The following is a 13,202-nucleotide window of genomic DNA, read 5'->3' on the forward strand; positions in this document are numbered from 1 at the left end:
GTACCCTCGGTGACCCCCCCCCCCCCCCCCCCGTGTCCGTGTCCGTGTCCCCAGCCCGCGCGGGGGACGGCCCGTGGGGCCCTCTAGTGACACTGTCGCGGTATTGCAGGGCACCGCGCGCGCGGCAGCCACCCCCGCTGCCACCCGACCCCCCCAGTGCCACCCGCATCCCCCCGCTGCCACCTGCACCCCTCCGTGCACCCCCCGGGGTCTCTGCCCGGCCCCCGAGGGTCCCACTGCTGCAGGACCCCCTGGGTTTGGGGCTTGCTTCTGCAGGTGCGGCCCCACGGCAGCGGGGAGTGCCCCTGCCCAGCCATGCCCACCGTAGGCAAGAGGGGACCCCCGCCCTACCCCCGCCTCCCCAGCACCGAGCACTGATCCCCCCCCCAGTAAGAGCTGCCACCCCCCGGAGCATGGACAGCTTTGGGAGAAGGGCTGGCAGGGTGGCACGGGGCTCCTGGGGGGCTGGTGGGTGCCCCTGTGTCCTTGCTTCACCCCTCTTGTACATAGACCCCTCCCCTCGCCTCCCCCCGCTCCCCTTTTCCCTTTTTAAACGGTATTTTCATAGTTGGAGAGTTTTGTACAGACAATTAAAGCTGATTATTTATACTGGTGTGTGCTGGATTGGAGGGGGACTGGCACCAGAAGTGGGGGCAAGGGGCCCCCCACAGCTGTGGACACCTTGTCCCCACAGGGCTGCACGGGAGGGGGTGGCAGCAATGGGGACACTGGGTGCTGAGGGACCCCAAACACCCCCTCTTTACCCCGTGGTGTCCTAGGGGTGCTGTCCCCAAACCCCTTCCCCTCCAGTGAGACCCTTGGGGACAAAGGACCAGGCAGGGGCTGTCACAGCCCGGGGGGGACCCCAGCAGCCCCCCAAGGATAAAGAGAGGCCACGAGCAGGGCGCCACGTACTTCCAAAACAATCGTTGTATCTTTATTGACGCTCTGAATGCAATGACCTGTTTTTTTACTCTTAAGGAAAATAAACATCTTTTAGAAACAGCTTGTTACACACAATCTTCAGTGTGAAGCAATATACTAATAAGAACACTAGTCTTAACATTTACAGTCTTCATATATATTATATATATGTATATGTATACATATATATACACTATATAATGAGGCAATATATAATACACACGGTTTACCATTTTACAGTCATATGTACAAGATGTCACTAAAAATAGCCAGATTTCAGGCAACACTGCCAAGGACACAGGATTTTTTTTTTTTCTTCTTTAATTTAATTTTTTATTATTATTTCTCCCTTTTCAATTTTTTTCTCACCTCCTCGTTTTGTTTTTCACTCCTGTGTCCGAGGCAGCTGCTGAAACAACAGACATTGTGTGGCCAGCAAACCTTGGGTGGGTGGGATGGAGGGGACACAAGAGGTGGCGGGGACACGGGGCGCTGGCTCTGCAGGATGGGAGCAGCAGTGTGCCCCCCTTTGCAGGACACTGCAGAGGTTGGGGGACAGCCATGGCTGTTTGTAGGATGAGATCTGGAGTTGGGTCACCCTGGGCTGGCTGCTGCCTGTGTCAGGGTGACACAAAGATGGGCTGTGGAGCCTGGGGACGTGGGCAAGGGTCACCAAAGTGTTGGGCAGTCCCCCAGCTCCACTGAGGTGGCCAGGAAGCAAAAGAGGAGCTGAGCAAACCCAGACCAGTGAGGGGTGAGCCAGGCCCATGCAGAGAGAGGAAGCAAATGCCTCCTCCTCCTCCTCCAGTTCAGCACGCAGAGCTGTGGGGTTCAGCACAAGCACAGGGAGCAAAGTCCCCACGAGAGGAGCCACAGAAGGGGTGCTGGTGAGGCCAAGCACGGGCAGCAGGGTGGGTTTTGGGGGGTCCTGGACAGCAGGACCAGGTGTCCCCAGCCCAGCAGTGCCAGCGCCGCATGGAGTGGGAGGGTGGGGGTGCAATGAGTCAGGGTTTGGGGTTTGGGAGCGGGACTGGGGCAGCCCGGTGGGTGCCCACCAGCCTGGCCAAGCACCCTTATCCCCCCAGCACCCTGGGTGTGGGTGGGGGCAAACAGGAGATGGAAGAACAAAACAGAAAAAGCAGAGTGGTGTTTCAAACAGCAGGCCGTTGTTTGCCCTTTTTTTTTTTTTTTCCTCATTTTTCTCTTTTTTTTTTTGGTCTTTTTTTTTGTCTTTTTTTTTATCCTCTTCTTCGCTGAACTATATACAGACACCATGAGGTTTGCTGAAGGCAACATCTCAGATCAGATCAGTGTGATATTGAGAGCCGGGACCCACGGAGGGTCCGGCGGCCCCACAGTAAGACAACATCGCCGGGACCCCCCCTCGTACACGGACACCCCCCGCCCCCCTGTGCAGCCATCGCGGGTGGGGGATCCCGATCCGTCCCCCGCGTATCCGGGCCGGGTTTTACCGGGACCCGGCGGGAGGGAAAACCCGGCGCTGGCTCCGCCCGCCCGGAGCGGGCTCGGGGGATCCCGGGGCGCTCACGGGCTCGGGGGGTCCCCGGTACGGCCCGGCCCGGCCCCGCTCTGCTCCAGGCGCTGCCTCCTCTGCCGGTCCCTCGCTGGCGGCGGGGCGGGTGCCCGCGGGCGCTACACCGGCTGCCTCTGCGGGGAGAACGGAGGGGTCAGCCCGGGGATCCCGCTGGAGGTGGGGATGGCCCTGAGTTGTCCCCATCGCCCCCCACCCCCCCCGGCCAATAACCGAGCATCCACCCGGCACGCAGCCCTTTGAGAAGGGGTTCAGCCATCATTCACCAGCTCGTCTGTGCTCAGGCAAGGGGATAAGACCCCTCAGACCCGGCTGGGGTGTCCCAAACCCAGCAGCACCCAGTGGCTGGCACACCCGATACCCCCAGGGATGTGATGCCCACACAGAGCTGAGCATCCAGGATGGGCAACCCCAGGAATTTGGGGTCCTCCTGCCACAGGGAGCTGCAGAGCATTGGGGGGTGCACAGAGGGCTCTGGCTTACCTTATGTTTGGGACATCTCAGAGAGAAGCTCTCCTCAGTTAATAAGCAGCCTGCGAGGAGAGGACAAGGATGTGTCAGGGGACTGCCTGCACTGCGAGGCAGCTGCCCCTGAGTGGGGGGAATGCAGTGTTCCCTCAGTCCACAGCCACCCACCAGCCACAGCGTTTGTGTGAAGGGCTCAGCTGAGGCCAGACAAGCCTGTGACACCTGCCAGTGCTGCCAGCACAGTGGGCATCACCATCCTGGCAAGCCAGAGAGCCACAAGCCCCTGACCCTGGAGCAAGGGGCCCCACACTGAGGTGGGTCAGAGAGTGCCCAGGACCCCGTGCCCCTTCCCTGTGGCCGGGCTCACCTGTGTCGATGGCACACGCGTAGTGGTAGGTGTGGGGACACCCCTTCTGGCAGCAGCCCACAGTGGCTCCTGCTTGCTGGCAGCTCGAGCACTTCTGCACACACACCCGGGAATTCGGAGCAGGGAAGGAGAGATGTGGAGAGACAGAGAGACCCTGTCAAAGCCCAGCACAGAAGAAGAGAACCACGACAGCCCCAGCAGCGAAGGCAACACGGGTGTCCCTGATCCTCTCCAGCCCCTCCCAGGCAACATCCTTCCTCCCGTGCCAGCGCACTGTGAACAACACCACGCCTGTCACTGGCTTGTCTGCAGCCATGCACGAGGTTTCTACCTGCCATACCACTCCCCTGGATGACACTGAGCCCACAGACATACTCCATGGGGCAGGAGGGGAAGGGACATGACCTGGGTTGTGCCCTACCTGCCCTGTCCCTGGCAGGTGCTGCAGGGATGGGAGCACCTGGCTCTGTGGTGAGGGCAGCAGCCACCAGACAGCCATGAAATGAGCACACAGGCTCGGGAATACAGCCAGCCCCCAAACCTGGCACTGGGGGACTTGCTGGAAATTCCCTGCACAGCCTCTGATGGGAGGCTGTCCCCTTCCTCTCCCCAGCACTAAAAATCCATGTCACAGAATCCCAGAATGGTGTGGAAAGGACCTGAAAAAAACTCATCTCATTCCAGCCCCGTCCCAGAAGGAGCAATACTTTCCACTAGAACAGGTTGCTTCAAGCCACATCCAGCCTTGAACACTTCCAGGAATGGGCCAGGCAAAACTCCTCATCTCCTTCAGCCACCTCCCTACTTTGCTCACACCTTGCTCCAATCACCGTGGGAGAGGAGCAGGGCAGGACCATCCCCTCCCTCCATCTCCCCTTCCCCTGCTGCCCATCACGGTGGCATCAGGCTGCGTTGTGCCCATTTTCATCTCCCACCCTGTGTCATCTGTCCTGCTCTGAGCCACCCCGTGCAACACACAGCTGGGCCAGGGGATGTGACAATCCCAGGGGGGCCCGAAACATAACCCTTTCCCTTCCTAAAACACAACCCGCAGGTTCTGTGCCTAAAAGGGACAGTTCAGGTGCTATCAGAGACGCAGCAGCACAAATCTCGTAGGCACCCAGCAGGGCTCACGGTGCTGAGCCCCTGCCCTGCTCTCCCAGGGCAGAACTATTCATTTCCATCCCGACCGGAGGCGCAGACAGGGCAATGACCTTGGCTGAAGGAGGCCAGCGGAAGATGCCGCCTCGGGCGTGCGGCCGAGCTCTTACCAGGTCGGCGGCCGCCTTGACAGCCTCCTGCAGCCCATAGAGCTTCCCCGCCACCAGGAAAACCCCAGCGGTCCATACGGCACAGGCCTCGTGCAGCCAGTGCTCCTGCGTGTCGCCCGCCGGCTCCTGCGGCGGCGACTCGGCCTTGTGACATTCGTGCCGCCGGGGCTTTTCGGCCGCCTCCTCGCCCTCTGTCCTCTCGTCACAGCAGTAGCAGCTCTGCAGCCGACGGAACATGCCCCGCGGGCTGGAGCGCAGCGAGCTCTGCTTGGCCGCCTCGGCGGCCCCCTCCGGCCGCGCCGCCTTCCCGCCGCCGCAGCCGCCCTCAGTCCCGCGGGGCGCCCGCTCGGCCGCGGCGGGCACGGCGGAGTCCTCGCCCGGCCCCTCCGCCCGCGCCTTCTCCTTCAGCCGGGATTTCTTCTTCGGCAGGCAGTCCTCGGGGTAGTAGGGCCCGCAGAGGTCCCCCAGGTCCTTGTAGTTGGCGGGGTTGCGGCAGAGGCAGCAGACCAGGCACGCGGCGCTCAGCGCCTTCGACACCACCGGCCCCATGTGCATGGTGGAGGAGGCGGGCAGGGCCGCCCGCGGTCGCGGCGCCGGCCCGGCCGGTCCCCGCTGCAGCCGCGCCTCGTCGCCGGGCGAGTTGACGACGGTGCAGGTGGTGGAGAACTCTCCGCGCCGCTCCACGCGGACGTAGGGAGCGAAGGGCGGGGCGCGGCTGTCCGCCCGCAGCCGCTTGCAGGAGATGTACTTGAGCCGGATCTCGGGCTCGGCGGGGTGCAGCAGCGGGGCCTGCTGGGGCTGCCGCCGCCGCTTCCCGCGGCTCTTGCACCGCGCCGGCACCGCCTTGGCCTTGCCGTGGCCCAGGCGCTTTCGCTGCCGCTTGGAGTAGCCGTTGTAATTGGAGTGGTTGGCCCGCGGCTTCGGGCCCCGCGCCGGCCCGGCGGCGGAGCGCCCCTCGGGAGGGCCATCGCCGCTCCCCGCCTCCTTCTCCTCAATCTTTGGTTTCTTCTCCCGAGGCGCCTCTTCCGCACCGCCCGGGCCGGCTACACGCTCCCGGGGCAGTGCTGGCGGCAGTGGAGGGCTCAGGGGCGCCTTGGCCATGCCCAGCGCTGCTGCTTTGCCCTTGCGGTTCCTCTTCTTGGGGAGGAGCCCCAGGTTCTTGGCCACCATGTTGGGGCTGGACTGGGTCCCCGGCGTTGACCCACAAGCCTCCCCCTGGCAGCCGTCATGGGGCAGCTTCTTCCCACCACCGGGCTTCCCCTTTGGTGCTCGGCCATTGGGGTTCCGGCAGAGAGGCTCAGCCACCGGCATCGTGGGCACCTTCTGTGCTGCCCCCAGCTTGGGCAGCCTTGCATCACCCACTGCCACAGCCACCCCACTGTGCTTCACCACTCGCTCCCGCTCCGCCCCAGCCGGGCTCAGGGAGGAGCCATAGGCAGCTACTGTGGCTGCCACTGCTGTGGCGGCTGGTTTGCAGGTGAACTTCTTCAGGTTGGGTGAGGTGATCTTCTGGACGATGGCCTCCAGCTTGAGGCCGCGGCCCTTGCGGGGAGGCAGCACTTTGGTCTTGGTGGCCTCCTGGAAGGCCGCCCGGGAGGTGATCTTGATGCAGACATCAGGGGCCTCCTTTGGCAGGGGGGGCTTCGGGATGGCTTCGCCAGAGCTCTTGGGGGGCAACTTGGCTTTCACCTTCTTGGCCACCGGCATCTTCTTGAAGAGGCTGGGGGGACCCTCTGGCTTCTCCTCCTTCACACCACCGCTGTTGCTCCGCAGGACCAGGTTCCTCTTCTTGGTGGGGATGGGGGAGATGAAGGTGGACTTCCTCTTCAGTGAGTGCAGTGGCCGCTCTGACATCTTGCCCCCCACACCCGGCCCTGCTTTGGGCAGCTTCATCCGGGCACCCACCTTGCCCTCCTTGTGGGGGCTGCCTGGTGCTGGCAGCTTGAAGGCAGGTGGGAGGTGGTTGTTGGATATGAGCTTTTTGGGTGCCTTGCAGTTCTTCAGCCGGACATCAGCTGCCCGCTTGCCCCTCTGCCGCTTGGTGTAGAAAACCTCCTGTGTCTTGGTGCGGGAGCGCAGGATCATGGACCGCTGGTCCCTCTCCCCAGCTTCCACCGCGTCCCCCTCCAGCGGCGTCGGCCCTGCCACCTCCTCTGCCGCCACCAAGCTGGGCACCAGCAGGGTGGCATCGCTGGCGTTTTGGACCACCCTGGGGGCCGGCCGGCTGTTGCGCTTCCTGGTTTTGAAAGCCACTCTCTGCTTCACACCGCAGCCAGGCTTCTTCCCCAGCTTCTCCTGGTGCGCAGGGGCCTTCAGTCCCTCCAGCAGGGCAGGGGCGCGGGGCTCGGCCAGGGCGGTGAAGGAGCGGGTGCACATGCGTGCTGGCAGCCCCTCGGCTGGAAACCGGGGTGTTTGGCTCTGGGCGCTCTTGCTCGGGACATCCGTCTGTCCGTCTGGCCCCAGGCAGGCGCCGGCCACGCTGCTGGCCGCTGGCAGCTCATCGAACGGACTCAGCACAGTGCTGCCAGGGCCATCCCCCTCCGGCAGCCGGCAGTGAACCCTCTTGTTGCGGAGGCTCTTGCCCCGTGAGACAGGCTCCGTCTTCCCCAGCGCAGTTTCGGGCGTGAGTTGCTGCTTCACCATGACCGATGAGGCGGATTCAGCATCAGCCGCCTCCAGGTGGGATGTCTCCCCTCCACCATTTTCCTCCTCAGGCTGGATGTGGGGCAGGGAGGATTTGAACCAGCTTTTCACCTTGGTCTCTGTGCCCACAGCAGGGCCCAGCAGGATGACAGACTGGCCAGAGAGGCGTGGGGTGGGAGCTGAGCTCTCCTTCTCCACTGTGCTGACGGTCTCCTCGGCAGACACAGGCACCTCGCTGGAGGACAGCACGGCCGGCATCTCCGGGGGCTTGGGTGGTGAGGCATCGTACGTCACTGACTTCTGCTCTGAGCCAGCCAGCTCACAGAGTGAGGAGTACTCCTCTGCCTCCAGGTCTGACTCCTTCAGATCCGGCGAGGAGATGATGGGGATCTCACTAAAGTCCCCAGCTGAGCAGCAGTGCCGGGTGTCTTGCAACCACCTCTCACTGTCTGCCTTTGTTGCTTCATCGTAGGTCAGTGTCTCTTCCTCCTCCTCCATCACCTGCTGGCCAAAGTCCTGGACCGGCTCACTCTTGGCTGGCTGCTCTCCATCGCACAGGTCCAAGCCGCAGGCGTTTTTTTTCTCCTTGCAGGAGCTCACCAGTTTGCTGGGGAACAAGCCCTTGGGGAGGTCGGTGGCCTGGAGATCCTTCCACCGCAGGCAGGCCTCACCCAGGCTCTCCTCCGGCCACTCAAAATGCTCGATGGCATTCTCAGACGCCACCGAGTTGGCGGTGGTGTTGGAGTAGCAGCTGTAGCCGGTGGCTCCCGCGCTTGACGTCGCTGCCGGGATGCTGGGCTTGGAGTTGAAGGCCAGTGGGGCATTGTCCTTCAGCACATCCTTGCTTTCGGTGGCTGTGAACTCCACCTGGGGACCCTCGTACACCTCCTCACTGAAGTCCTTCCCTGTGCTGGCCCCTGAAGCTTTGTCCAGCTTGAGGGGCTCGGTGAGTGTGCTGGAGTCACCCTGGCTGGGCCAGGCACTTTTCACCATGGAGTCCAGGCTGGGCCGGTGGTTCTCCATCTGGAAGGGGGACTTGGTGGTCTCCTTGCCCAGCATGGGCAAGTTGGCCCAGGCTTTGTCTGCCTTCTCATTGATGGCATCCTGCAGGACAATGATCTCAGAAGCCAGCTCCTCCTGGGACAGGGCGCTGAGGAGCAGTCGGGGGCAGTCCCGTTCATTGCTCACATACTTGGTGAAGGTCTCCAGAGGCAGGGTGGCGTGGATACTCTGGAAAGAGTCATCTGATTTGGTGGACATGTCATCTGGGGAGGTCACAGAGCAGGTGGACACTGACTCAGGCTTTGCCTTGGAGTTGCTGTTGACTCGGGCAGGGCTGCGGTTCTGGTTGCAGTACAGGAAACTCCTCTCCAGCTGGTCCTCTGACCCACTGAGATAGTCAGTGTCCTGTGTCTCAGCGTGGACAGACTGGGGGGTGCTCAGCGGGTCGGACAGGGGGGTCCCCACCTGCTCTGCCGAGTAGGTGCTGCTCTCAGGACTGCAGTGCTGCCCCTTGAGCTGCTCAGGGGTCCTCGCTGGGGTCTTGATGCCCTTTTTCTGGGGCACAGCTGCTTTGGAGAGCAGCAGCTGCTGGACAGTGTTGGAAATGTTCTCCACCTGGGAGGTGAGTGCTGTCAGGCTCTGCAGGCTCAGGTCTGACAGCAGATTTTCGGGCAGCTTCTCCTTCTGCAAGTTTTTGCAATTCCCAGATTGAGTGTCGGGGCTCGTCCCATCGGTGGGAGAAGGGTTCAGCAGCGGCATGAAATGGCTGTGGTCAGCAATGCCGGCTGGGAAGGCACCAGCACTCAGGGGCTGCTGGCTGTATTGGAAGTTCTCCAGGTTGGGCATCAGAGGGGAGGGAGTGGAGCTGTAGGATGGGGACCTGCCAACGGAGCGAGCTGGCGAGTGGCTGGCGCTGGGGCTGAAGGTCTGGTAGTACTGCTCCGGCGTCCGGACGGGCGGCGCATCGCCCTGGCAGTAGGTCTGGCCTGGCTGGTTGTAATGTTGGTACTTGGCCAGGTTTTGGTAGTGGAGGGTCTCTGAGGCGTGATGCCGCCCCTGCATGGGCTGCGGGGGCTGCGGGGGCTGCGGTGGCTGCGGGGGCTGTGGTGGTGGCGGCTGCGGGGGCTGTGGCGGCGGCTGTGGGGGCTGCTCGTAGCCAATGCGGTTGGGCTGGTAGCCGTGCAGGTTGGGCACACGGGGGCCAGGGGCCAGGCTGGCAGCGCTACCCAGGGGCCGCTCCAGCGGTGGCTGCCCCGAGGGCGCCGTGCAGCTCTTGTAGGAGTGTGCCGGCTGGCTGCCCCCCGGCACCGAGGAGTAGGTGGAGGAGGCAGGGAAGGACTGGGAGTGCTGCCCAAAGTGAGGGCTCTGTGAGAAGGGCATGGGTGAGGAGACATCGTTGGGCAGTTTCTGCCGCTGCAGCTTGGGGTAGGGGAGTGCGGGCGGCTGCTGCTGCTGCTGTTGCTGCTGCTGCTGCTGCTGCGGCTGCTGCTGGAAGTGAGTCCGGAAGGGCAGCGAGGTGGCCGCCGGCTCATGGTACGGCCGCCCGCCCGCCAGTGCCACTGTCTTCTTCATCAGGTTGTCCTCATACTTGGCCACACCACCGGGCAGTGCCTGTGGCTGGCCTCCCCACGCCTGCAGGCTCTCGTCCCCAGAATACCGGGCCGGATAAGGGCTGTTCTCCTGCACGGTGTAATTGGAAAAGGCCGGCCTGCCCTGCAGCTGCTGCCCCGCTAATTGCTTGTTTCCCCGGTGGTATTTCTCCACGGCGCTGTTCTCATAGCCTGCGTACGGCAGCTGCTGCTGACTGTAGTACTCCTTCGCCACCAGCCTCTGCCGCTCGCAGTTCGGCCCTGCCTGACTTTGATGCCTGTAATTCTCCAGGCGTGATGTATCTTGTGAAGTCGGCTGGTAGCTCTGCTGGTTGCCATGGAAACCACACCTTTCTCGAAAGGACTGCATGGCGCGGGCTCGTTATCTGCGAAGAGAGAGAGGCGAGAATTCAAATGAAGCGTCGCCACCATGGTGGGCCAGGGTCTGAGAGGGCCAGTGTCACCTGCACCATGGGGACATCATTGCCTCGCCTCACCTCAACTGCTGGGCATTTCCCCACTGAGCATCGTCTCACAGCCACCCTGGAACACAGCATGTGATGCTGCATCACCTCGCATTGCCCTGCATTGTCTGGCATCACCCCATGGTGCACTGTATTGCCTGCATGGCCTTGCATTGCTCTCCAACACCTCACCTCGTGTTTCACCTCCCTGCATCTCATTGCCTTGCATCACTCTGATTGCATCGCTTCGCACTACCTACCCTTGCTTCATGTTGCCTTGCCTTTCATCACCCTGATTTGCATCGCCCTGCATCACATTGCTTTGCCTCATCCTGCATCGCATCACTTTCCATTTTGACTCCCTGCATTGTGTTGCCTTGCATTGCATCGCCCTGAACTGCATTGCCCTGCATCGCCTCCTCCTGCCTCACCTCACATCACCCTGCATCACATCACCTTGCATTTCATCCTCCTGCATTGTGCTGCCCTGAACTGCATTGTCTTGCATTGCCCTGCATCTCATTGCCCTGCGTGGCATCCCATTGCACTGCACCGCCCCGGATGGCAGCAGCTGGCTCTGTGTCACCTCGCATCCCTCTGCATCGTGCCATGTCGCCCTGCATCACATTGCCTTGCATTGCATCCTCCTCTGTCCCCTCTCCCTGCATCACAGCACGGTGCCCATGCCCAGGAGGGTGCTGGGGTCTGGTTGCCTCCTCCCCGCCTGCAGTGGGCTCAGCCATCCTCCTGCCCCTGCTGCAGAAGCTGCCCATCCCTGCTGCCCACCCCTCCCTGCCTGGTCACCTGGTGCAGTGACCCCCACAGCGTATCGGGGTCCCTCTGCTTTGTGTTTCACACATCCACCACCCCTCACATCCGCAAATCACTCCCGCCCTTCTCACACGCCTCCCCAGGGATGCCGGGATCCTGCGAGCGCCTCTGCACACCCCTCTTATCGCCATTCTTTTTAATTATTGGGCTAATTACTGGAAGCAGCAGCGCGGAGGGCCAGAACCGCAGGCTCTGCTGCAAAAAAAGTCATTTCAACTTGCTGGCTCTGCCCGTCTCTGCCGGCTGCTGCCCCCCGCAGCCCCCCCGGCCCCAGCGATCCCCCTGCCCCGGCGCGATGCCATCTGGAAGCTGTCTGCTCCCGCCAGCAGCCGTCATTACCGAGCGCCTCGCCACCGGCGTCATTAAAGCTCCCCATTTCCTCAGCCCGCTTGCTCTGGGAGCAGGGACACACCTGGGGCACTGGTTTGATCTCTTAAGGCAGTCAAGTGGCTTGTGGGGGCTAACGAAGGGCTTGGTGGCAGGGGGATGCATCCTGCCTGTCCCCAGTACCCGTGGGTTGAAGGTACTGGGGTGGATGCAGGCCTGGATGAGATAGGGATTTGTCAGCCTGGGTGAGGGCAGCCCTAAGGGTCTGTGGCTGTCCAGGGATATCCTCAGTGCTGCTCCCTTGGCAGTGACACAGTGGTGACACCAGTGCTGTCCCCTCAGCCTCCATCAAGGCAATGAGTATAAAAAGAGGAGGGGATGGGTGCTGGCAGTGTCCATCCGAGCCCATCCCAGCTCCTGGCACACTTCCCTGTGGTGCCATGCAGCCTTGAGCCAGGATATGGATTCATGTGTGTCCCCACATGTCCCTCCATCACCCTCATGCCACTGCCACAACATGTCAAACACCACATGGTCCCTTTGCTGGCAGTTCTGCCACAGCCACATAAACCACACTGCTGGTTTGACAGGCCCCAGCTCAGCCCTTTTCCTTGCAGCACCCACCAGTAACACCTCAGCACCTTTTTGGGGTCTACACACACACACACACACACACGGCTTTATTTAGTTCTATTTCCACAAACACCAGCTGCTCAGGCATGCACCAATCACACAGTGTCCTCAGGCACCGCTGGAGCCAGGCTCAGTGCCACCCACACCAGCCCAGCACCCCATCCCTTTTTGGGATGTTTTCCATGTCACTGCCACATATTGCAGTTGCATCTTGCAGGCTCTGCAGGCAACTGGCTGCAGCTAAAGTCTAAATTCCAGGGAAAAGATGGGTCCAAAAAATCTGGAAAGCTGGCACAAAAGCCCCTACCACAGCATGGTATCCTGTGCCAGTGCTGCTGGAACAAAGGCAGGAAAATCAAAGCCAGGCTGTGGGGCAGCTCTGGGCTGTGATGGGAGAATTAATGGGAGCAAAGAGCCCTTCATGCTGTGTGGGAGTGGGTTTGAAAAATGAAATCGGCTTGAGAAGACCCTGGGCTGAAGCTATAGGGGGAGCTTTTCTCCCCTTTCTCCTTTATTATTAATTATTGTGAATAATTAATTATTATTATTAATTAATTATTGTTAATTTTCCAAACAGCTGGGACAATGTTGGGATGAGCAAAAGCGCACGGTGCAAGGGGAAGGATCAGTCACTGGCACACAGAGGTGGGGATGCACAGAGGGAACGTGTTCCATCTGAAATCCCACAAGCCCAGAGCCACAGTCCCACGTCCCCATGGGCCACCTGGGCACCAGGCTGTCCCTGGGAGGGGACACACTCATCACCAGCAGCACCCAGAGCCGTTGGCAGCGCCAGAGGCCGGCTCTGCTCTCGGATGTGCCACGGCGTTGGCGGGGAAGGGCCGTGCCAGATGTTGAGCCTGATGCAGGCTGCTTCCCAGCAAACGCTTTAATGGCATCAAATCAAGCTGTCGACAGCAGGGAGGTTACAGCCTTCCCCCGGAGAGGGAGGTGGCTGTGGCTGGCCCTAGGGGCCCTGCCCACTCACTGTCCCTGCCACGTCCCTGCTGGACATGCTCTCCTGACCCTGAAGACGTTTCCAGCCACTGCCTCTGAGATGGGAATCGATACAGGGCTGCTGGTGTATGGCTGCAGCTGGACCTGCCCTTGGCAAAGCCGTGCTGTGGCCAG

At 61.6% G+C, this 13,202-nt stretch overlaps 1 protein-coding gene across 2 annotated transcripts in view; it reads right to left on the reverse strand.

The window, feature by feature from the left end:
• Position 1: 1 nt before the first annotated feature.
• Positions 2–13,202, reverse strand: part of RAI1 (retinoic acid induced 1) — a 74,824-nt gene continuing 61,623 nt past the window's right edge. For both annotated transcript variants that reach the window (XM_084216672.1, XM_084216673.1), the window contains 4 exons: positions 4,583–10,202; positions 3,312–3,405; positions 2,960–3,009; positions 2–2,592 (listed from right to left, as the gene is read on the reverse strand). In XM_084216672.1, coding sequence (XP_084072798.1) covers positions 2,578–2,592; positions 2,960–3,009; positions 3,312–3,405; positions 4,583–10,186 — 5,763 coding nt within the window. In that variant the 5' untranslated portion in view covers positions 10,187–10,202 and the 3' untranslated portion in view covers positions 2–2,577. The remainder of the gene's footprint in view (positions 2,593–2,959; positions 3,010–3,311; positions 3,406–4,582; positions 10,203–13,202) is intronic.

The sequence above is a fragment of the Fringilla coelebs genome (genome assembly GCF_963513975.1).
Source record: "Fringilla coelebs genome assembly, chromosome: 16".
Lineage (NCBI taxonomy): Eukaryota > Metazoa > Chordata > Aves > Passeriformes > Fringillidae > Fringilla > Fringilla coelebs.